This window comes from Epinephelus fuscoguttatus, linkage group LG22 (genome assembly GCF_011397635.1).
Source record: "Epinephelus fuscoguttatus linkage group LG22, E.fuscoguttatus.final_Chr_v1".
Taxonomy (NCBI): Eukaryota; Metazoa; Chordata; class Actinopteri; order Perciformes; family Serranidae; genus Epinephelus; species Epinephelus fuscoguttatus.
Genome location: NC_064773.1, coordinates 15,270,431 through 15,295,983, shown reverse-complemented (window position 1 = coordinate 15,295,983; position 25,553 = coordinate 15,270,431). Strand labels below are relative to the sequence as shown.

Below are 25,553 nucleotides of genomic sequence, written 5' to 3'. Positions count from 1 at the left end.
ATGTCTCCCCCAGTGAATCCTGGGATTGCAGCCAAAGGAAGAAGGGCGAGATAATAGAGGCGGGAACACTCTGTAATGAAATAGAGGACAGCAGAGAAGCTGAGTTATCACTTACAGAACAATCAGCGGTGCCTATCTCTTATTCACGAGCCTAATCAATGCTGTCGTCACTGTGGTTTATTGTATATGTAATGCCAGAATATTGACTCAGAGGGTGGTTGCACACGCAGCAGATTTCTGTGTATGTGTGTGCTTGTACAGTACTGTATATCAATGTGGGAATGTGTGCATCTGAGACAGAGTTGCAAGAGCTAATGTATGTGCGAGTGTGTGTGTGCATGTAGTCAATGCATCAGTGTACCTTTTTTGTGCGCCTGGCTTTTTAACTCCACATTAGAACGCATCTGAATCGTGCCAAACGCAGCAGATCCTTATGTTAAATGCGTTTGTTTGCTTGAGCAAGGGGACTGACCCTGATTTTGGGTGTGTTTACCTTATTATTCTAAGCGTTCCTCATCGCTGTACTAAAGTTTTATTGCTGGAGTGCTCAGAATATTGATAGTCTCTTTGGCTCACTTGTGTCTCATTAAACATTCATGGGGATTTGTGCTGTGCTCTGGCTGCATGACAGAAGCAAGTAACAGGGCAAATCTCATCTTGATGGAACAAGACTGCTATCTAGTGGTCAGCGTAGGAAGGAAACATACAGCTTAATTACCAGCCATACCCTTTAACCTTAAAAAAGATTTACTTTGGATTGCCCAAATTAATTTGATTATACATGGTTAGAGCAAGAGCATACAGCTGTCATGAAATTTCCAAACATGAATTCCAGTGCTCCTCTGTCCTTCCATGAAATTTGTGCACTCACTAATTCACCCATTGCTCCCTCAGCATGCAGGACGGTGGTGCAGGCAGACATAGTGTTTCTGGTGGATGAGTCATGGAGTGTGGGCCAGACCAGCTTCTCCAGTGTCAAAGACTTCATCTCAACCATCGTCTCCTCCTTCAAGGACAGTGTGGTGGGACCTGAGGGGGTCCGCTTTGGAGTCACTGTCTTTGGGGATATCGCAAGGTAAAACTCAAATGCAAACATGGGAACAACATAACAAAGCATAGCGCTCAGCACAGACCTATCTGACTTATCGCCATCAAGCCATGTAAAGGAATACTTCACATACAAAATGACCAGAAAACCAAACCATATCTCAAACACTATTATTTACTGACTTGTTTTTGGATTAATACAGAGCATTGTCATGTTTATATGTGATCCAATTTTGCTCTCCCTGTAATTCTCTCCTCGCAGGATGCGGATTGCTTTGACAGACTACAGCTCACTGGAGGAGGTGCTCAGAGCCATCAGAGATCTCCCCTATGAGGGTGGATCCAGGAGGATTGGTGATGCCCTTCAGTTTCTGGTTGACCCCGTGTTCAGCCCTGTCATCAGTCGAGACCATGCCCCAAAGGTACAATGCTTCAACTGGGGAGATCTGAAAACCCATCCAGGATGACTGTGTCTGTCTGCCATACATTGCTTGCATAGAAAACGCTATCCTGTACCCTTTAAACAGTCCCACAAGCTGACTCCACTTACCGTAGGTAGAATTGCAACAGCAGAGGTGATAGAGGTAAAATCACATAAAAATAAAGGTCTTTCTTCTTCTTCTTGCGCACATGTTAAAAACTGTCTTAAATCTTTTTAAATGTGTGACAAGGTTTGGACATACAAGCAACAGGGAAGTGATTGATTCAAGATTACAACCCACTCCTCAAAGACTGCTGCCTCCAGCTGGCCACTAACATGCATATGTTGTGTGTTCTGTCCCTGTGTGAATGGAAATGACTAGTTAGAAGTCTGCACTTGTACTCCAGAGAACATTGTGGAAAAAACAAACTAGTGTACCATTTTCACACCACTGTGAGTCTGATGAAACGGTCCTGCTTTATGCTTGGAATACAAACTGAGAGTATGTCTGATAGAAAGTTACAACTGGCTCCGGATTTGTTCTGCTTTGGTTTGAGTTTTGCTTGTGGAAGAAGAACAAGGAAAGATGGAGGCAGTACATTTTGTCTCTGTCACGGAGTTAACACGCTCAGTCGGCTCAATGGCTGTCGGAAAGGAAAGACTAGTGCCACGGTGCCAGACACATCGCAGAAAGTCCAAGATGGTCATCCAAAGATACACAGTGATGGAGATTAACATTCTTTGTCACATAGTCCTAAATAATTCTGCATTCGATTAGTGCAACTCTTTCCTTTGGACCCTTATCCAGGGGCGCCACCAAAGGGGGTGGCCAGAGGGGGGCATTGCCACCCTGATACAATTTGAACTAGACAACCTATGGCATCCATTGGTACTATGTCATACTAGCTTGTCAGGAAGGGGGCTAAATAATACCATTTTTAAAAGGGTCCCTTGAACTCTCACCTCAAGAAATCTGAATGAAAATAGGTTCTGTGGGTACCCACGAGTTTCCCATAAACCTGAGAAGGCTCTGAGTAAAATGTTTTGTTCCTTAAAATCAATGTATTCCTCAAATTAAAGGAACAGTGTCTATGATTTAGGGGGCGGTGGCATCAAGTATTAAGGACTGTAGATTGCAAACAGCATGAACTTCTCCTGGTTAAAATTCCTTAAGTGTTCATTGTTAAGGAGGTTTGTGGAGGCAAATTCTCCCCAGAGGTCTCTTCCTCTCCAAAACAAATGGGTCAGGTGATTAAAACCAGTAAAAACACTTAATAAAGCAGTTTCATGTTACAAATCAGTGTTTCTCCAACGCTAGCCCAGCACCTGCTATTGTGTACTTACCTTTTTTCTCTGATAATGTATGCTTACCTTATTTCTGATCCAGACTTTCAGGAGGTTTTAATTGGGAGCCAAATTATTTGTAGAGGTCTCTTTGTCTTCAAAACAAATGGAGCTGGTGATTTAAACCAGTAGGAACACTGATTAAAACAGTTTAATGTTAAAAAAGTCTATGTTTTTCTGATGCTCTTGTCACGAAGGGGCTGCTAACTATGGTGTTTATCGTGAAAATGCAAATGTTAGTCCCTACCTAGGGCCAGTGTTTGTGCTTTCTGTCCTGGGTTACTATAGAAACACAGCATGACATGGCGATCTCAGAGGAGGAGCACCTGTGTAGATTTCAATGGCTCATTCTTACTGTAGGTAACAAAGACACAACGATTCTTATTTTCAGGTGGTTATACACCAGAGAAAACATAACTATTATACTTTATACCATTTCTACCAATATATCCCCCTAGATCCTACGCACTGGCTCCCTAAAGTTGTATGTCTGTCTTTTTAAGGAAAAGGACACACAGTCTATTTGAAGAGCAATGATTCCCCTAACACATACAGATACATAACACAATTAAATAGAATTGTTGTAGAACTCAAAATGTTAGCTGTACTGATATTAGTCCATACACATCAGATGATAAGTAATATTACCTGTGAAATGAGAAATGAGAAACCTAAGTATATCAGTATTTGATTCCTTAATTCTCATATTGACATAATTATCAACTAGCCTATTGACTTCAACAGCATGTTAGAATCCCTGAAATTCAGTCATGGCTTTTGGTTTTGGAGTGCCACCCTAAGTTTTTCAGTAGCCCCATCTGGCTACCCCTAAAAATATGTGAGTGCGCCACTGCCCTAACCAAATTGCATTAGTCAGAAACTTGTCTAAACTTGTCTCAGAAGTGCCTCGTCAAGTATCCCAAAGCTCCTCCATTAGCTCTCCATTTTGTAAATTTCTCTAAGTCTAACACTGCCGTGTAGTCTCAATATAACACAACTGGTTAGCATTCCAATCACCTCGCTATCTCTGAGTGTGCGCGCGAATCATCTTGCAGCAGCACACTTGACGTGGGAAGGCAGAGAATTGAGGATTAGGCTGATATATTGAATTGTACAGCCGGAGCACATGCGAGAAAAGCAGCTACATTCTCATATTGATGCTTTCCAGCCCCCTTTCTTCATTGACTGAGGGATGAACTGTGAATGAACTGAGTAAATTTTCCTTAATGGGCAAATTATCAGCCTCTGTTGTGAGCCAGCATCATTGAATTCCACTTTGTCTTTGGGGTTTGATTTGTTTAATTACGTATTCAATTATGAGTTAAACCGTGTCAAAAGTCCACGGGGGCTTTTTGAGCATAACTGTGTTTGTAAGGATGTTCTTTTTATCCAAACAAAATGTTGTTTGGAGGGTGGATAAATAATGAAAGCAAAAACCAGCACATTTTTAGACAGTTAATTGCAGAAGCTACAACTTAAACAATCCAAATTATTCTTCAGACCATCAGGTTATAGTTTAATATGGGTCACTGCATGAGTAAGATAATGTTATGTTATGTCTAATGACTCTGCTTGACTGATTCCTATGTCTCACCCCTGTACAGATAGCTGTAATGATCACAAACGGACGTTCAGACGACCAGGTGGACGCCGCAGCCAGAGCTGTAGCTGACAATGGGATTTCTCTCTTTGCAGTAGGTGAGTGTGGAAGTTAGTATTGTGAATTCCTTCAACATCCCCACTGCAGCGGCCCCTCACATTTTATCCCAGCTCTGCTGGCTTATCTGCAGTGTTTGCAGTCAGAATTTCATGTCCCGTACATTTGAATTCATTGGATTCAGTGTGGGTTTTTGTGACTGTGCGTGTGATTCTCGTTTCTGAGCATCTGAGTGCACTCATGCATGTGTATGCACTGTGTATATGTGCGTACACATAACAGCCTCTACTAAATATGTATTCAGCTCCCTATACTGTATCTGTAAAAGTTCCCTTTCTTTTTGATTGACTGTCTTCAGCAAAGCTTCTATATCCTACACCTTTCCCCCCACTCATGAATACACGCCACTGTTTACCCACAAGTTTCCTTACATTCATCTTACCCTCTTTCTCCAACACACACGCATGAGCACACACGCCCACAACTTACTCTCCTCAGCTGGGAGCGGTGCAATAATTACTGCTCATTAGCCGATGGTGTGCTAATCGCAGCCATTTTTCATTAGGCGATTCAGTGTCCCCCATCTGCACCTCTGACTCCGAAGCTTGCTCCTCTCGTTCATCACTCCTGCAGAGAAGCTCCACACGCGTCTTGTGTACAACTGCAAAACCAATATGCCTGTAGAGCCTCTGTAGCATTGATAATGTGTGTAGATATATGCATGTTCTTTACATACAAACAGCTATCAAGAAAACAAATGTTTATCTTGTTCAGGTGCAGATTTCAGGTAATTGCGGATCAGATCACCCAAAAGAATTGCAACATGTTTGTCTGCTTCAATTTAAATTTCTTCTTTATTACATAAATACAGTGCAGCTTTTATCCCAGATTGGGTCTTTCTCACGTGTTTGTCAGGGCCCACTTCCACAATCTTGAGCCTGACAAACACACACAATACTGTACCTTAAGATAAGTGCCAGAGAGTGTTTGATTGAGCCCAAATATGTCCACAACATGTATTTGTATGGGTATGTGCATCTTTTCATGATTTAAAATAAATCACTCTCAGTACCACAGCTCCCCCTGGTGTTGTCTGTGGGAAAGTATGTGGAGAAAATGCAAAGAGAAGATGAGCGACAGCACATAAATGTTGCTCTGTAACTGCTGTTCACTTGTTTCAGTTATGCATTAATCAAGCAAGATTCAAGTCAAGATTACTGTTAACTTGTCTCCCATCTTTTTTTTGTCCATCCTGTGACCAGGTCTTTGGGGAGCTGACGATTCAGAGCTGAGGAGGATTGTGTCAGAGCCACATGAGGAGCACCTATTACTGGGCACTGACTACTCTCACCTTGAAACCATTCTTCCCAAACTGTCCCGCAGAGTGTGTTTTACTGCTTCTGAGCCACCGCTTCCTGTGAAAACCTCCCCACCTGGTGAGTCAATACACACACAGTATGAAAGCAAACTCCGTCGCAGCAGAAAAGCCGCCCCCATACTGACAGCTGTTTGCATTTTTATATTGATGGTTGAAAAGTATGTTAAAAATAATTAAAGCTGGGCTAGGCAGAAATATGCAAAAGGCAAAAAAAGAAAACAAAAAAACAAAAACAACACAGAATTTGAAAATACACCTTCCTCCTGCAGCTCTCCCCTCTCTGTCTTGACCAAGGACCACAGGCACATGCACAAGCTTTGTACATAAACTAGCTAGCCACCCCACATTCTCTCAGTCTTGCTCCCCGCTGCTGTGGACTGCTTCTTCAGGAGGAGAGAGGGCAAGTGCTCAGGAGACAGACCTTCAGTTGGAGGCTGTAGCAGCTTGAATTTGGCCAGCACAAACCCCCCAGCGCTGGGGTCACAGTGGGCTGGTGCTGGGTCTAACCTGTGCAACAGCAGCCATAGGAAAGTTTCCTGATCCAACAGGGGACTCCTGAGGCTGGGGTTTGCGCTGGCTGGATTCAGAATGCTGTACATGCTAGCTGGCATCTGTCTCTAGAAATGCTGCATGCTCTACTCCTGGTAAAGTGGTCTGTAGCAGTGGAGAGTGAGGTAGTGGACACACTGTGATTCAAGGCTCTAGCTTATGCTACATGAATGTAAACATGAAGCTGTAGCTGTTAGCCTTTGGCTTCTGTTAGCAGAGGACTAAACTATCAGCAACATTGTCTCTCCGTCTCTAAAAAGCTTTTTCCTCTTTGGGCTGCTTTGCATTGTAGGCAGTTGCTGCCAATTGCTGCATGACTGAATCAGGCTGTCACCGAAGGACGCGCATTTACATACAGTATGTAGTATTTGTAGAAAAGCCAATAGGAACACCCTCTCTCTTAAATGACCTGTTACTGGCTGAAGTCTCCCATCAGGGGCCTGAAAAAGAGCCAAGAGGAGGTGCAGAATCTAGTTTCTTTTCCGTTCACTTAGATTATAAAAGCTCAACATTTATTGTGGGATTTTGCCCAGTGATGCCAAAATGAAACTGCCTACCCCATCTTTAATAGTTGTCTCTCATTTCCCTCTGCTCTGCAGCTTTCTCACACAGACAGATTTACCTTACAGACAAATTATACATCCAGACCAAGCATATATATTTTTCGTCCCATCCCTCTGTCTGTACCTTCTCCCAATAGTCAAAGAGCCTGTGGTGGGTCCCAAAGACCTGCAGGTCAGCGAGTTGGCCCACAGTTCTGTCAGACTGACATGGAGCCAGGCCACAGGTGATGTCACCGGATATCGTCTCCTGATCTACCCTCTCAGCTCCGGTGGGCACCTCCCACCACAACAAAGACAGGTGAGGGATTGTGAGTGTGCATGATAATAGTTGTGTTGCTATTGAGCTGGACTGAAGTCTTATTTTCCTCTATCAAAACATCCACTTAAGTCCCATCCCTCAATTGGTCATCCTTAGGACTGCATGTCACATCTGTGTCGAGCACATATACTGAACTTAAATGCAGGAAGTCTCCTGTTACTGCAGCCTGAGCTATTTGTGTAATTCCAATGCCTAATTTATGTTTGGGCACTTTTTGAAGACAGAAATGACGTATTTTCGGGAGAAAAAATTGCTATTCTACTTTTCTTTTATGTCAGGCACTGGAGAATTTTGTTATGTCACAGACATTGTCATATTTTGTCACACAGTGTGATTGGTAGTATTACTATTGTCGCCATGGAGAAAGTAGTTTTAAATCCACACCGACTCTGACCTGCATAGTCTGTCAACACAGCTGCACAGCTGAGAGGACAGAGACGGGCCCATTATACATGTATGGGCCGACCAAACTGTCTTTGCCAGACTGACTGACAGCAGACATTTACTGAACCAAAATATTTTACACGTCAACGCCACGGGAGGAAATCAACAGTGTTTGTATTCACTGATTTTATTTACCAGCCCACCGTAGTGAGTGAGGGGAATCTGCCTCTCACAGACAGACACTGGGAGCTGATCAATCAATAAATATATGGCAAATAAGATAAAATCACATGTACACTGGGATATTTGTGCAATTTTCAACAGCTCGACAGAAATCCACTTGGACCTTGAAAACATGTAGGGCGTCTCTGGTTATCACGGAGACAACTGAAACCTTTCGCTTAAATTAAAAACCTCACACTGCTCTTAAATTCCTGTCAAGCGACACTCTTCAAAAGTGTTGCGTGCCCAAGCATAAATCAGCCTTGACTTTCCAAAGCTTGCAACAAATATTGCATTAATGGGACCAACGTGATGCCAATTTCTCCAAAATATTCTGCTTGTGTATGTGTTTTCATGTTGATACTGCAGCTGTACCCTTGACAGACACAGAGAATTATGCGACAGTGCCAAAGGAGGAATATTTTGCATTATGTTTTAAGGCACAACATTCTATCTAATTTGAATGTAATGGAGGAGAGGGTATTGGACCCAAGTGTAAACACAGCACAAGGATGCTGGATGATTACTGAGGTAGACACTTAATATGGGAAGTGAAGATATAAATATGTTTTTGTTATTTATTAGTTATTTGTTTTTTATTCAAGTACATATTTCTATCTGTGCGGCAAGACACATGAACTTAGCTCCTCTGATTCTGCTGTCTGTAACAGGTTGATCTAAAGGCAGATGTGAGCACAGCGTTGGTGACGGAGCTGAGTCCCAAAACAGACTATTCCCTCACTGTCTACGCCATCTACCCCAGCCTCATAGGAGACTCTGCAGCAATCACTGTCCAAACAAGTGGGTGTCATGTGTCAGTGCATGCTTGTGCACCTTTTAGATAATACACCAATACTTCTGCACATCTGTTTGGATTTACCCTGAGCAATAACCTTTTTGTCTTGTAGCCCCATTGCCTCAGGTGTCAAACTTCCGTGTTATTGAGGAGGGCCTGTTCTCTCTGCGCCTGGGCTGGACGCCTCCTCTAGGAAAGCTGAACGGATACAAGATCTCCATCCCAAGACGTATGCTAACATTACATCAAACAGTTATTATTTGACACCAGACACATTGCAAACCAGTATACAAATATGTTTTTACAATAGTTACCATCATAAATTGTACAGTTCAAGCATGAAAGAGGGGGGCTAGAGGCTCAAATCGAGTGTGTGGCTGCTGTGGCGAGGACAGTGCCTTTGTATATTGGACACCTGCTCTACCCACTAAGCCACCAGGTGCCCCTTGGGTAACAGTTCTTCTGTATTTTTTGTTATGCAGCCAACCGCCCAGGATTTATTTATGAGAACATGCTTCCTGGAGACACCTCTTCTCATGTGATTGACAGCCTGGAGGAAGATAAGAAGTACACCATCAGTATTTATGCTGTTTACCCCCAGGGACAAAGTGAAACAGTTTCAATAGTGGGCAAGACATGTAAGTTTTTCAGCTTTGATGAAAACACCATAATTATTTATTTGCAAGTTTATTTGGCAGGGACCACACATAAACTTTCCAACTTTCTCCCACTCAAGTCAATTTATTTATTTAAATATTTACACTTACAAAACATTGACAGAAAAAGAGCTTAGACAGCTGCAACAATCAACGGTTGCACAAAAAAGTCATGTGGAAGTGTATAAAAAGCTAAAATATAAGGAAGCAAATGACTAAGTGTAGTACCACAAATTATCCACAGTGTGGTGCTGTTGTTCTAGAAAAAATAGCAGCACTAGGTCTATTAGATAGAGTAGGACTAATTTATCTCTGTTAAATATCATATCAGAGAAACATATCTTCAGCCTTTGCTTTGATTTAAATTAATAGAGATTTGTATGGATATTATTTTTCATTTTATTGTGTTAATTAACCTTTTTCTCTGTCAAAAATCTGATTGAACAATTTGACTTCTATCATTACAGTAATGACATATATGTAGTGACATATTGAATTTGTGTGACTGTGTGTGTGTCTGTGTGGATTTGCGTGTGTTTCACAGTAAAGCTGGTGCAAGTTAAGAAGTTCCTTGTCCAAAACGCCACCACAGACACCGTCCAGGCGAGGTGGGCATCAGTTAAGGGAGCCACAGGATACCGTCTGACATGGGAATCCCCAGGTACTGTTGTTTACTCTTTGCTACGTAGTTAAATGCAAGGGTTTAGCAGATAGGAAATAATCTTGGTTTGCTCAATGAAACCGAAAAGTGTGATATGTATGAGTCTGTGTGTCTTACTGTGTTTTTCAGATGGCCACATAGCGAACGTGAACCTCGGGGACAACTTTAACTTCTACATGATCCAGGGCCTTCACTCAGCCTCTGAGTACACCGTCACCATCAACCCCATCTTTGGAGATATTGAGGGGCCCATCACAACCACTAAAGTCAAGACATGTAATTAGGATGCTTGTTTGGAAGTGTGAAAATACAGACATGAGTGGTTACAGTATAATGGACATAGACAACATTAGGTTTGAAGATGCCATTTCTGTTTTTCTCTTGGTTTCTCTCTGTGTCAGTGGAAAGCAGTGCAGTACAAACTTTGAAAGTGTCTGCTGTGAGCACCAGTACTGCGGTCGTCTCATGGAACAGTGTCCCAGGAGCCACAGGATACAGACTGGCCTGGGGACCCACTCCAGGTGATTTGTTTTTCCATACACATGTGCTGGCTTTGCTTGACTCAGTTTGACTCTGTGCGTCAGCCCAGCACAGCAGGGATTTGCATCTCCATTACAACAGGGCTACCTGCTTGAAGTTGTATCTTAAAGTGATGACGACTTTTCTTAGTCGGTGACGTTTAAAAGCAGCGGGCTGAGTGTTTTTCCATCACATGGCACGGCAGGTAAAAGAAATGTACCCGCTGGAGGTTAGCTGACCGCAGAGGTGCAGTAAGAGCCTATTCATCTTCAGCTTCATGTGGCTGTTTCTGCTTTTACTTTTCTTCCCTGCAGTAGACTTTTTTTATTGAAGAATAGTCACTTACAAAGTTCCACTACTTCGGTGATAAAAACATTTAACTTCCTATAAATTCTTCCAAATAGAAGTGCCGTTATTTTGATGTGTAAAAGCTTTTATATTCATGCTGCAAAATAAGGAATTATCAGCAGTAACTTAAGAAGACTCCCATACAGCTGAAAGCAAACATGAAACAGTAAAATAAAGCAGATATCTAAAGTACAAATAGGATGCAGGAGAGAAACTAAACTTCAAACCACAGAGATTCAGATAGAGACTGAGAACTTAACACACTGAGACTTTAAAAATACTTTTCTTTGGTCTCCTGCAAGGACATCAGTTGAGTCTTGCAACACATGCTTGTTTGATGTGGACATAAGGGGAGAAGGGGGGTCCTCAGGGGTTGGCTGCGGACGGCGAGACATCACCGCTACCTGATTAAAGGTAGTGCGATGTGCTTTTGGCCCGACTCTGGAGATGGTCTATCTCAGTGCACCGCGACGTGTCTAAACTGACAGTGGAAACCCAAATTACCATGGCATGGTGTGACTCTATGCTGATAGAAAAGCCCTATTACTCTGTCTCTCTTTCAGCTTTCTTGTTTTGTTTACGCCATAAAAGTATACACTACAGGCCAAAAGTTTGGACACACCTTCTCATTCAATGCGTTTTCTTTATTTTCATGACTATTTACATTGTAGATTCTCACTGAAGGCATCAAAACTATGAATGAACACATGTGGAGTTATGTACTTAGCAAAAAAAGGTGAAATAACTGAAAACATGTTTTATATTCTAGTTTCTTCAAAATAGCCACCCTTTGCTCTGATTACTGCTTTGCACCCTCTTGCCATTCTCTCCATGAGCTTCAAGAGGTAGTCACCTGAAATGGTTTCCACTTCACAGGTGTGCCTTATCAGGGTTAATTAGTGGAATTTCTTGCTTTATCAATGGGGTTGGGACCATCAGTTGTGTTGTGCAGAAGTCAGGTTAATACACAGCCGACAGCCCTATTGGACAACTGTTAAAATTCATATTATGGCAAGAACCAATCAGCTAACTAAAGAAAAACCAGTGGCCATCATTACTTTGAGAAATGAAGGTCAGTCAGTCCGGAAAATTGCAAAAACTTTAAATGTGTCCCCAAGTAGAGTCGCAAAAACCATCAAGCGCTACAACGAAACTGGCACACATGAGGACTGACCCAGGAAAGGAAGACCAAGAGTCACCTCTGCTTCTGAGGATAAGTTCATCCGAGTCACCAGCCTCAGAAATGGCAAGTTAACTGCAGCTCAGATCAGAGACCAGATGAATGCCACACAGAGTTCTAGCAGCAGACCCATCTCTAGAACAACTGTTAAGAGGAGACTGCGCGAATCAGGCCTTCATGGTCAAATAGCTGCTAGGAAACCACTGCTAAGGAGAGGCAACAAGCAGAAGAGATTTGTTTGGGCCAAGAAACACAAGGAATGGACATTAGACCAGTGGAAATCTGTGCTTTGGTCTGATGAGTCCAAATTTGAGATCTTTGGTTCCAAGCGCCGTGTCTTTGTGAGACGCAGAAAAGGTGAACGGATGGATTCCACATGCCTGGTTCCCACTGTGAAGCATGGAGGAGGAGGTGTGATGGTGTGGGGGTGTTTTGCTGGTGACACTGTTGGGGATTTATTCAAAATTGAAGGCACACTGAACCAGCATGGCTACCACAGCATCCTGCAGCGACATGCCATCCCATCCGGTTTGCGTTTAGTTGGACGATCATTTATTTTTCAACAGGACAATGACCCCAAACACACCTCCAGGCTGTGTAAGGGCTATTTGACCAAGAAGGAGAGTGATGGAGTGCTGCGGCAGATGACCTGGCCTCCACAGTCACTGGACCTGAACTCAATCGAGATGGTTTGGGGTGAGCTGGACCGCAGAGTGAAGGCAAAGGGCCCAACAAGTGCTAAACACCTCTGGGAACTCCTTCAAGACTGTTGGAAAACCATTTCAGGTGACTACCTCTTGAAGCTCATGGAGAGAATGCCAAGAGTGTATAAAACATGTTTTCAGTTATTTCACCTTTTTTTGTTAAGTTCATAACTCCACATGTGTTCATTCATAGTTTTGATGCCTTCAGTGAGAATCTACAATGTAAATAGTCATGAAAATAAAGAAAACGCATTGAATGAGAAGGTGTGTCCAAACTTTTGGCCTGTACTGTATATCCATACGGTGATAAGATCTGGTTCTTGTCAGTTGTGGAAGAAGTATTCAGATCCTTATGTAAAAGTGCTAATACCACACTGTGAAGATATTCCACAACAAATACAAGTCCTGCATTCAAAGCCTTACTTCAGTAAAAGTATGTAATTTTTATCAGGAAAATGTACTTAAAGTATGAAAAGTGAAAGTGCTCATTGGGCACTTAATGTTTTGCATTGATATGCTATATACTAATGGGTAGTTTAATCTAGAGCAATGCATCATATTGTATAACATATGTTTGTATGTGTATCTCTAAAAAGTCAACTTTTCCTGTTATAGACTTTGTGGTGATCCATTTTCCAGCTGAACCAAGAGGGTTTTTTAAAGAGTTAGGTTCTGTCCCAATACCCACGCTTCCCCTAGAAATACACACTTGCACTTGGTTGTGTGCGTTCACGTTTAGGCTAGTGGTGTCCCAAAACAGAACTGAGGTAGTGGAAATGGTTTCCAACACTTAAAACCCACCCTAGATTCCAAGGGAGCCCCGACCCACACTTTCAACGAAGTGGAAGATGAAATTTCCCAGAACACCTTACAAAGTCAGCAACTTCGGCAAGTTTTGGAAAACAATTTGTGACTGTACGATTGGAATGTAGCCTATAGAAACAACAGATGGTTGGGCTAACGTAAACTCATCAGCAACTCGGTTGAACACAGCGTCAAAATATTCAAACAAATCAACTTACCCAAACAAAATCGATCAGAACTAGAAGATGTCGTAGGCGCCACCTGTTTTCAGCATTTCTTCTCCGTTGATTCATCAGATGGAGAAGAATAAACATAGCACACGCCACAACACAAGCGCTGGAGCCGGCATTTTCATTGCGTCACTACTACGTGTGATGTATGCCTGCATGTCGGCCACGCCGATTTGTATGAAATGGTGTCTCATTTCTTAGGGAAAGATCTCTACCCTAATATTTCTCACTTCCCTCATCAAGGGTTATCTCGCAAACGAGGCCACTCAATACCAAGTGGAAGATTTAAGGGGTAGAAATGGGACTGGGCCTTAATTTAGTTTGGAGAATTTTCTCAACACATGAAGGAACTCTTCATCCTTCAGTTTATCACAAACATTCAACATCAGCGCATTTGGAGATGCATGGTTTTCACTGGACAGGAAGAATATTATAGATTGTGTGTCTGCAAAGTAACTAAAGCTGTTAAATAAATGTAATAGAGTAAAAAGTACTATATATATATGTGCTTAGTTAGATTCCACCACTGGTTCTTCTTATGATACATCTCATGACTCTTGAACCTTCCTGTATATATAAATGATGTCATTCTACTGCAAGTTTTGGGTAGAGGGTATTTGTGTTTGTTTACATTTATGCATGTGTGAACTTTGATTCTGATGCAGGCTTGCTCCTTTTCTCCCAGTGACAGACTCACTATGGCAGGAGCTTTTGAATGCTCCCTCTTTTACACTGGACACATCCACCCTGTCAGTCAGTCAGTCAGTCAGTCAGACACTGGGAGGTGACAGGTGGCATGGTGACTCGCTTTGATGAAATACAAATGTTGGGGGGAAAAGGAGGGGGATGTTGTTTCCAGAGAAACTCTGTAGCTGAGCCAGAGTTGAGATGAATACCAGGACAGTGAGAAATAACTGAATGCAAGAAAGATTGATGCGACTGAACTTTAAATGTCATTGTTTTCAGAGTTTGTCGGTCGGGACCGTCCCAGGCAGTTGGCTCTGAACAGCAGCACCACAGAGTACCAACTGAAGAATGTAGCCCACGATACTGAGTATGTCCTGTCTCTCTATGTGCTGTTTGGATCTGTGGTGGGGCCTGGTATCAGTGCTACCTTCAGAACTTGTGAGTACCACGATTGAATATGTTCCCAACCCAACTGAAGTACCACTAAGGTGTAGGAGTTTTATGCTGTATTGTTCTTTGTGTTTAGAGTTGTGTCATTCATCCAGAAAGTATCATACCAAGGCAAAATATGATACACAGGTGAAGTAGTAGTGTTTGACACCTTTGTGGCGTTTGATTGACAAGTCATATGACAATCCCTGTCACTTGCAGTGTGTGTGAAAGTCCAAAGGGATTTTATTTTTTACTTTTTTATTTTGCCATGGTTTCCTTCACCTCTGTGCCCCAGAACCCAAGTAGTGTAATATTATGAGACCTCTCCATCTCACACATGCACAGGTATTTCAATCAGGGGAGACAGAAGAATGATTTAAGATAATATTTAATACCTAATAAAGGTGTACAGATTAACAGGTGATTTGTGTTGATTAAGATTTAACAGAAGTCTTTGCCGCTTGGACATTAGAGGGAGATATTTTGTGATCAAGGGACATCTGAGCAGCAGCAAGATAAATTGCCCCATGGAGTCCACACACTGATGGAGGTAGTGGTGGCTGATGACTCTGAGGCTGCTGACTGCTGAAGCTGATGTGGCTGATGAATCCGTAAAGACTAGGTGGAATGGTGAGGTTGAGGGTGCGCACGACTGCAGCAAGAAATAACTACGGCAGAGAAAGAACCACATTAAAAATGAGGAGCAGTAAGATGTTAGGCCAACAGGTGGCGATATAACCGTAACCCTAAAGCCAGACAAAGAAGAAAAACAAGAATATGTTGGCCAATCAGAAACCTGAATGCCTCTGTTCCTCAATAAAATGGAAAAGTAACTGTACAGTTATGAGTAAACATATAACGAGTCCTGTTAGCAGGTTAGAGCCAACACTATTTTGGCCACATGTGCCATTGCATGAATTCCTGACACCTCATAAAGGATGCACACTCTTCACACGGCAGTAGCTCAGTCCATAGGGACTTGGGTTGGGAACCGGAGGGTCACCTGTTCGAGTCCCCGTCCGAACCAAAATATGGAGTGTGGACTGGTGGCTGGAGAGGTGCCAGTTCACCTCCTGGGCACTGCCGAGGTGCCCTTGAGCAAGGCACCGAACCCCCCAACTGCTCGGGGCGCCCCACCAAGGGCAGCCCCCTCACTCTGACATCTCTCCACTTTGTGCATGTATAGGTCCTGTTTGTGCATGTGTGTGTCTTTCGGACCTGTGTGTAATTGACAAGTAATTAATAAAGTAAATAAACTTAAACTTAACTTAACTTAAACATTGCAAGCCAAAATCTCCCTGTTTTCCCTGTCTATGCATTAACAGTGAAATTTGGGTTTCAAGTATTCCCTACTATATTTGGACAGGGCCTAAATTGGAATCTATGTGTTGAAAGTGAGATCACAGAATGTTAAAAGTAACGTAACCCCAGGCTGAAGAATGGTGTTGCACTGCTCTCTCTGGTTGAAAGCTTTAGTGAGTGTTGTATGTGGCCAGAAGTTGTACCTCTAACCCCTCAGCTGTGATGTCACCATGTGTAAACACACCCTGAAGTACACTATGTCAATGCAGCATACTGAGAACTTGAATTATAGAAGGTTAGCAAATACAAGATTTTAAGCTGCTTTTAAGTTCCTCTTAAAGAAGCCCAGTCAAAATGACTTAAACAAATCTATTCAAGACCAACAGAGACACCACCACAGAAGAAACTATTGTGAACACTAGTGGCTGATTCTGTCAAGCACCTCTCAGGCCAGTGTGTGAGTGTAAAGCAAAACACTGCTAAATGACAGGAATTCGGTGTGAGAAAGTTTGGAAAGAAATCAATCATTGACATTTGTCATGGGTCTTTCTGGTTCATATTATCAAGGACATCATGTCATTAACAGTGTATTCACAAAAACTAATAACTAAGTTTAATACTTGCTACTCTGTTTCAGCTCCGTTGGGCTATGTGTCCAACTTCAAGGTGTCGTCCTACACCAGTACATCCATAGATGTGGAGTGGAGTCCCATTGTTGGAGCAACTGAGTACAAACTTTCTTGGACCACAGGTGATACCCCAGTTTTTCTCTGCTCCAGCACAATACTGACACTATTTAAAGGTCAATCAAACAAACTCTTTGTTTGTGTTCTTGTCAGACGACCTGCCGGCTCCTTTAACGCCTTTATATTGAAGCTATGGTCTACATTTAGAAAGACGATGAGAAAGATTTGAAAAAAGCATTCACCCCCACACACACCCCTCCCTCTGTGCTCCACGATCCCTCCCCTCCGAGCTCATGTCCCCCTTCCCTCGGAGTCTCCTAAGGAAACACGCTGATGTGACAATGTGTAAACATGATAGCAGTTTTAGCTTACAATGCTAAAAATTAGTCGTCTCCGTCGAACAAGTAAACAGGTGTTGACAATATTGCAGACAAAAAATGTTTTGACGCCGTCTAACCACACAAAAAACTAACGGCAGATGACGGCAGTCATAAGCCAGCATTGGCATACAGTTATCTATGTCACAACATCCACAATAAAAGCGAAATATTACCTATTCAACAAAAACTCCGCTGTATCAGCATCACTTTTCAGGCCCAGATCTTGCTGGAGCTTTCTCCATTGGTCAAAGGATAACCTGATGTTTACTCTGCTTTGAGCCCTCAATTTGTCGCATTTCCTCTTCGTTTCTGCCTTTTCAGAGACAGACTTATGCTTCCCTTCGGCCTTTGCCGGTGGGGCAAACAGAGGCCGCTTGCTGCTGTTGCTCTCTTTATTTTCCATATTGAAACTCGTGTAGCTGAATCGCTCAGGGCCTTACAAACCGCTTGTACTTTCAAATGCGGAGGGGGTTGGGACGAGGCGGGACGAGGAGCAGAGGAGTGTCAAAATGGAACGAGGGGATTGGACGGAGGGTAAGAGAGAGAGAGTGTAAATTTGAGCAAGGAGTAACTCCCGTGCGGACCGGATGGCTGTGAAGGGTCAATTTCTTTGCAGGCCTGCAGCCACCAAAGAGAATGGATTTTTTGGTTCCTTTTGCTCTTCACATTGTGTAGCTAGCACTATTGGGCCATAACCACCATCTAAATGATGTTAATAATAATGATCTAAACGTAGACCATAGCTTTAAATTTGTGTCTGAAAATGTAAACAGAAGTTGTGGGAGTGACAAAAATATCTCACACGGTTTGTTGCAATGTGTTATGTGTATCTGTGTGTATCTACCGGCATGCTTACAGGTGACAGCAGCCCTCAGTCCCGTTACCTGGATCGCAGTGTTCTCTTCCATCGTATTGAAGACCTGAACCCACAGTCCACATACACAATCACCATCTGCGCGGTGTACGGCAACTCAGAGGGACCAGAAATCTCCTTATCTCAGCTCACAGGTACAGGAAGTGAGGTCTCACAGTTTGTTTTAATTCATCATGATTCATCTTTAGATCTAAATAGCTCTGTGCAGCTGTGCACCTCATTGTAATTAAATGGGTAGGGACAGCGAAGTTCCTCACGCTGCGTCACATGGCACCTTCCTGGTGTCTTTGCTTGACTGACAAGTCATGTACTTTGGTCTTCCCATTTTAACCACAGTTCCTCTCGTTGTCACTTGTAGTATGTGTCACCGAGTCCAAGTCAGCGGGGCCACTATCATTTTATCACTGTCACTGTCAAAGTTAGTGTGTCACAGTACTCCGGACTCCAGTTGCTAAGTTTATTACACTGACAAATGATAGGGTGTGTGGATAAAGCCACACCAGCTCATTCAGCTCAGACGGTTTGGATTGCCCTAAATGTAATGATGGTTTTATCACAGTTTTTATGCATCATGATTGGAATTGATTAGAGTGTTGAAAAAAAAAGTGATTTTTGTTATTCTTTCAAGAACTCAGTTAGGTATAAAACGACCTGACATGGTTATATTGTATTGCTTTTCAGCTGCTGTCTCAGACTCTCAGCCAATCCAGTCAGTGAGGGAGGTGAAGGTCGTGGACATTGGAGTCAACTCCTTCACCCTGTCCTGGAGGAAAACACCAGGAGCATCTGGATACAAAATCTCCTGGATCCCCTTCCTGGGTAAGGGACCACATATACACTCATGTGTGCTTACACCCTGATACTCACATGCTATACATGTATGAATGTAGACACATGCATGTACCTATGTTAAAACAGATTGATGTACACTTACAGAACAGTTAACTGCTAGATGTATAGTTCCCACACCTGGTCCTGACTAAGGCTGCAACTAACGATTATTTTCATTGTCAACTAATCTGTCGATTATTTCTTCGATTAGTCGACTAATCATTTTATCAAAAAATGTGTTAAAATGTTGAAAAATGGCGGTCTGTCTCTCCCAAACCCCAAGATTATGTCATCTAATGTCTTGTTTCGTACTCACGCCAAAGGGTTTTAGTTCACCGTCATGGGAGAGTGTGTAAAGCTGCCAATATTTGAACGTAAGAAGCTGCAATAAGAGTATTTTGGGGTACTTTTATGGTACTTTTCTATGAAAATGACTCAAACCAATTAGTCGACTACTAAAATAGTCACCGATTATTTTAATAGTCGATTAGTCGACTAAGCCCTAGTCCTGGCTGGTCGAGTTTAAAGGTATACCATGCAGGAATCATTGGTTACTGTACTGTACTGTATTGAAAGTGAAAGTGAAAGCCAACCCCAGATTCACTCTCCTTTGGAACAAGCTTTGTCCATTTGGTATTTTGCATTGCTGCTTTTGTGCTTTTTCGACACTTTGTCCACAATTTTCAAAGCTTCCGCTTGGATGCGTGCTGCTAACTGTCTGGCACCTGTCCCGACCTCACCTGCATGTGTGCCCAGAAATCTCCCAAACACAGCAAAATAAGAAGAAAATAAGAAAGTACAGGCAGAGGACAGAGTCTCTGCAGATAAATACACCACCACACCACTCACATACGTGATGATTGAGAGTTTACTGTTGTATGAGTCTATACATTGTTGGAATACTTCACTCACAAAATGATCCTTTGTATATCACTTACTCACCTCGCATTACACTGAAATCATTTACAAAAGTTGTTTTCCTCGCATTCCTCAACATTCTTCGTTTTCCACTGAGGCATGCGAGAAAAACAAAGTCTTCATAAATTCATCATAGCACAGGGTATACAAATGATATTTTTTGTGGGTGTATTCCTTCAAAGCCAAAACTGAATAAATGGACACCCACAACTGTTTAATTCAGTCCCTCCTGAAGTGTTCTCAGCAGTGACTTCACTTAGCGGCACTTAAACAGATCCGTCTCTGGCTAATTACATAACGTTCAGTTTTATTGAGATAGACATCAAACATTTCTCGGATATTTGCGTCATTTTTCAATCACAGCAACTTATTACTATACCATTGTGCATAATTGCCAGTGAAAAATATCAGTGTCTGGACTCTTGTGGCTCATTGCAATAGAGTTTCAACTATAAATAGGTACGCAACAGTATTGTTTTACACTGTCATTATCTCTACATATTGGATGTTATTATTCCCTGCTCTAGGGGGTGATGAGAAGTCTGACGTAGTGTCTGCCGCTTCCACCACTTTCACCATCCACAAGCTACGGGAGAGCTCAGCTTACAAGATCCAGGTGTCCAACATGGTGGGCAACCGGGAGGGAAGCCCAGTCCTGCTCACTGCACGCACCTGTGAGTCCTGCCTGCCTAAAACAGTGAGGAACAGTGTGACATGTGCTCTCAGTCAGTCTCAGGGAGATGATACAAGACTCCACAGTTTTTACTCTGATAAAGTAACCTTAGGCGTTAAAAAGATAATCATCAAAAAGTATGTGTCATTATCAAATTTGGTGTTTGCTATTTTTATTTATTGGGATACACAGAGCAGCAGACTCCATTTTCTGCGTCCCAACAATCCCTGGCCTCGTGTTACCTCACATAAAAATGGTCCCAATAAGTTCAACACACTGTATGACTGAGAAAATCCATCAAACGTGGCTTGTGACTTGTTTTTTATTTTTGTTTGTTTTATTATTCATGTGTTTTTTCTGTTCCAGTGGATCTTCCCAAAGTGAATGACTTTGCTGCTCTGAACACGACAGACAGCAGCACTGTTCTGAACTGGACACGTGTGGCTGGTGTTTCTGGATACCTTCTCTCCTGGAGACACATCTCAGGTCAGACCCTTAATTCAGCTTCACATTAACATTCATGCAGTTTTCAGTCAAACAGTGAAGTGAACCCAAAGATGATTATTCCCATATACATTTTATTGCGTTGCACATTGAGCCCTGTTATAAGCGCTCTAGCATTGGTTTGAAAATCAGTCTAATCGACTGAATAAACTCCAAGTACAGTATGACTCTACTTTGTTCATTTTTATAGGTGTTCAGGATTCCTCAGGGTTTGAGGTGGATATGTAGCATGACACAAGTTATTGCATTGTGTATTGAGTCTCGGCATAAGCACTCCTTTGTTAAAGAGGGAAATAATAAGGAAAACACTCTGTAAACAAATAATTATGTTTGCAGAGTTTTACAAGCATACTTTTTCTATGACAGGAAGTGGTTGTGACGTTAATAACAATCAGATATAAGTGGGTTATTAGTTGCTACAATGTCATCTTCTTTGTGTGTCTTTTCAGTGTTGGAGACTAAAACAGAGACCCTGGGCCCTGGTTTCAGCTCCTATAAGATCAGCGATTTGCTCTATGGAAGAACCTATATTTTTACCATCAGACCCTTGTATGGAGAAGTGGAGGGCCCTATAAGCACTGTGTATCAAAGAATATGTAAGACTTTGCTTAAATGGTTTGATTAGCTTGCCACAAATCTTTATCTGGCATGCTACAATATGCTTTTTGATTGCATATGATACACACAAATGTCTATTTTTACACTCATATTATTTGCTCATAATGAATCTATCCTAGTTTATTACATAGAGTTTGTTGTTTTAAATGCGTCTCTCTGCTCTGTTCTCAGTGCTGGGTAAATCCACAATGAACACATAGTCAGCACTCTCTTGGTTTAAACTTAAAAGCATGTTGTTCTATGATTTTAACCCCCAGATACACCTGTTGCATACCTGTCACAACCAGTGGGTAAAACTAATAATCGTTTGCAAATGTATGAGCCTGTAATGGTGTGTTTACACTACAAGTAACACAGCAACAGGCTACAATTCATTTAAAATGGAAGCCTGTGACATGAAGCTAAATACCAACTTTTGATTATGCTCAGATAAGATTCTTTGTTGCAAGCTGCAGACACACACAAGCCCGTGACGATGTGACTGTGTTAATGAACACTTGAGCAGCACCCCGGTGGCAACTCTGGGATAATGGAGCTGGTCATGCTGTTGCTTTGTCACTCATGGTGTCAGGGTTTTCCCTTGGTTTTTTCGAGACCAAGGTGGCAAAGGCCTGTGGTGGGGGACATCTTGACAGCTGTACTTTAAGAAGACAAGACCCCTCTGTTAAATATGAAAGGAGGCCCCCACATGCTTGAGCTTTACACTGCTGATTTGTATAATCAGAACAGACATGTCCTGTGATTTTCAGCCTTCTATGATTATATTTACCCTTTACAGCAGGTACATCCTGACAGCTGAGAATATTACTGTCAGGTATTGTCCCCACTCTATTAAATATGAAAGGAGGCTGAAAATCACAGGATACGTCTGTTCTGATGATACAAGTCGGCGGTCCTGAAATGTGTGTTTCTCTTCTATAATACACATTCTACATCTCGGAGGTGACGTCTTTCCACATATGGGCTTCCTTCGCCTTTCAAACGGCGCACAGCTCTGTGGGAAACAGTAGGAGAGACACATCCCGAGGGGGAACAGGGATCTGACACAACACCGGAGGGAAAAGCAGGTCCGTGGAGCTGTGTGCCAGATGAAAAAACAAGCACGTCGCACTGAATGCGCGCCACTACGGCGTCACTTTGGGTTATGAATGCGCATGCTGCGTGTCTACATTGAAAGTAATGGGTTTGTGCGCGCAAAAGACACTACAACTGAACGTCCCCCATGCACACACACGCTTTATCCAAGGCAGTGGCCAAAATCACCCAGGCGGCCCGCCTTTGTCTTACGTAGTTAGGCAGGGAAAACCCTGGGTGTGAACACATTACAAGGATTGGCCAATGTTGGAAGGAGAACACACGGAGATTGGAGCAATATTCACTCAGTGTGTGTTTTATTTAACGTTGTGAATACAAAAAAATAAAAAAAAATAGTGTAGGTTCCTCCTTCAGACAAGCCAACATGTTTAATAATCTCTACAAACTGTAATGGCAGCACGAGGGGCGGCAAGAGCGTTGCCAGTTCAAATGGGGGGTTCAAACTCTAGGGTGGGGGAGCCCATCTGTGCAGAGTTTGCATGTTCTCCCTGTCTCAGCGTGGGTTTTCTCCATGTACTCCAGCTTCCTCCCACAGTCCAAAGACATGCAGGTTAATTGGTGATTCTAAATTGTCCGAAGGTGTGAATGTGAGTGTGAATGGTTGTCTGTCTCTGTGTGTCAGCCCTGTGATAGTCTGGTGACCTGTCCAGGGCGTACCCTGTCTCTCACCCAGTGTCAGCTGGGATAGGCTCCAGCCCCCCCGCGACCCCCAACAGGATAAGCGGTTACGGAAAATGAATGAATGATTATAAACTGTAGGTGACAGGACAAGATTTTGATGATTAGCCGAAAAGACCATATCGTCATCAGATGATAAGCAAAGAATGCAGTCAAGAAACAGTTCTATGTAAAAACAACAAAAACAGTTTCTAAACATTATAGGAATTGCCTTAACATACATATATAAACAGTACATAACAGACTATTCACTGAGGACCCCCCTTCTACTCTTCTTCTCAAACTGGTACAGTCCAAGGGCTTTTCTCATTTTTCTATTTTGTGCCTGTGACCTGAAAATCGATCTCGGCACGCCCTCTTGACGGATGTCACGGATGTTCCTAAAATGCATTTTGAGTGCTCTGAGTGAGGATGCACAGGTGTATCCTTTGCAGAAGGAACTCTTTTTGGCAGCCTTGACATAGAAAAGGGGTTTCACCATCACGTCATATTTAAGTGATGTCACTTTAAAATGACGACTCCAAAGCACGGATGCCTCATTTTGTTAACTGCCTGTTGCTTTGACTCCTCTCTCCTCGTGTCTCCACCTCTCCCCCTCCGCTTGCATCTCAAGTGGGAGGGAGTAAGACACAAGGAGAGCAGGTGAGGAAAGGAATCAAGGATGTACAAATTGTGAAATGGGAGAAGCCTTTGGTTGTCTCTGCTGTAAAGCTCATTGGACACTCTCATTTCCTGTCAGGCAGTTACACTAAATATCATCAGTTAGGTTAGCGTTATCTGTTATTGCCTTGTCACTCTAAACTGCGGGAGCACCAGTAACTCTGAAACACATGCAGTGATGTATTAACCTGCATTTAAAAAGAGCAGCAGCTAAGTAAATCTCTTGTCCCTCTGAGACATTTTTTGGTAGAAATGTTTCAACTCATGATGCCACAAAGAATTCTGTGTAGTTGACTGCTTTTGATAAGAAAACGCCACAAATGTTTTCCAACAACAGCTCAGTTTAACCCCACAGAGAGCAGCGCACCTGCAATACTCCACCCTGTGTGATTTAGCATGGAGTCACTCCTCAAAACCCATTTTTCCCTCTCCTGTATCCCAATTGTTTCTGCAGTAACTATGATGTTTCCCTCCAGAGACCTTTTGGGTTTGATTTAGGTTTTTTAATCAGCTATGTCTTTGTGCCTCTCAGTGGGATCGGATCGTCCGCTGGTAACAGTCCAGCCTGTGCCAGCCACAGTCGCTCCTCGTATCACGACTGCCTCCATCAGCGATACCACCATCACTCACACAGCCATCAGGACCACACGGCACCCCATCGCTGTGCCACCGACTAAACCCATAATCACCAAAAAGCCGATTGTCACTGAAGCCAAAGCAGCAGAAGTCACCCCCCTTCGATTGACCACACTCAGTGCACAGACAACAGCTCCACCAAGACCAGGTATGCTTTATTAATAAATAATAAGTTTTATGATCTACAATGGGAATATTCTACAACTCAACTAAGAAATAACTGGTTATATGATGATGTGATGAATGTGTGTTCTTGTGTGTTGTCAGTGTGTGGTAAGGCCAAAGCAGACATAGTGTTCTTAGTGGACGAGTCCTCCAGCATTGGCGCTAACAACTTCATCAAGATGAAAGACTTCATATTCCGAGTGGCAACTTACTTTCCTGTCGTTGGTCCTCTGGGCACACAGGTTGGTCTCCCAGTAAAAACTTTCTTGTTTGATATTCTGGTCACGATGTGGCTCTTCGACTTTAAGTTTAGTGTTCGTAGGACAATTATAAACTTGACTGGATCTTAAATGATAATAGCTGCTGGAAGTTTGCAAACTACTCCAGTGAGTCTCCTGTGCAAGCTGGTATCATTAGCAGAAGCATAATGTGCAATTCTTTCACAAAGCTGGCACATTCACACTCAGACATTGGCAGAATGGATAAACAAGGCACAGTGCCACATGGCTGGCAGCAAAGAGTGGCAGCCAAGGAGGAGGCACCTGCATGTAGACATGCAAAACATATATTTATCAATATGTATGTGTGAAGAGTATTGATTAGAATGCAATGTAGAGTTACAGCTCAAAGTC

General features: G+C 42.6%; 1 protein-coding gene across 1 annotated transcript in view; it reads left to right on the top strand.

Annotated features, from left to right (window-relative positions):
* col7a1l (collagen type VII alpha 1-like) overlaps positions 1 to 25,553 on the top strand; it is a 69,656-nt gene that overhangs the window by 6,662 nt on the left and 37,441 nt on the right. The window contains exons 3-22 of the mRNA XM_049567418.1: positions 895 to 1,075; positions 1,310 to 1,469; positions 4,417 to 4,510; positions 5,732 to 5,905; positions 7,097 to 7,257; positions 8,556 to 8,685; positions 8,793 to 8,909; positions 9,163 to 9,318; positions 9,881 to 9,997; positions 10,127 to 10,273; positions 10,399 to 10,518; positions 14,749 to 14,907; positions 16,841 to 16,954; positions 18,128 to 18,277; positions 18,825 to 18,962; positions 20,420 to 20,566; positions 20,932 to 21,051; positions 21,519 to 21,665; positions 24,653 to 24,904; positions 25,024 to 25,163. Coding sequence (XP_049423375.1) covers positions 895 to 1,075; positions 1,310 to 1,469; positions 4,417 to 4,510; positions 5,732 to 5,905; positions 7,097 to 7,257; positions 8,556 to 8,685; positions 8,793 to 8,909; positions 9,163 to 9,318; positions 9,881 to 9,997; positions 10,127 to 10,273; positions 10,399 to 10,518; positions 14,749 to 14,907; positions 16,841 to 16,954; positions 18,128 to 18,277; positions 18,825 to 18,962; positions 20,420 to 20,566; positions 20,932 to 21,051; positions 21,519 to 21,665; positions 24,653 to 24,904; positions 25,024 to 25,163 — 2,924 coding nt within the window. The remainder of the gene's footprint in view (positions 1 to 894; positions 1,076 to 1,309; positions 1,470 to 4,416; positions 4,511 to 5,731; positions 5,906 to 7,096; positions 7,258 to 8,555; positions 8,686 to 8,792; positions 8,910 to 9,162; positions 9,319 to 9,880; positions 9,998 to 10,126; positions 10,274 to 10,398; positions 10,519 to 14,748; positions 14,908 to 16,840; positions 16,955 to 18,127; positions 18,278 to 18,824; positions 18,963 to 20,419; positions 20,567 to 20,931; positions 21,052 to 21,518; positions 21,666 to 24,652; positions 24,905 to 25,023; positions 25,164 to 25,553) is intronic.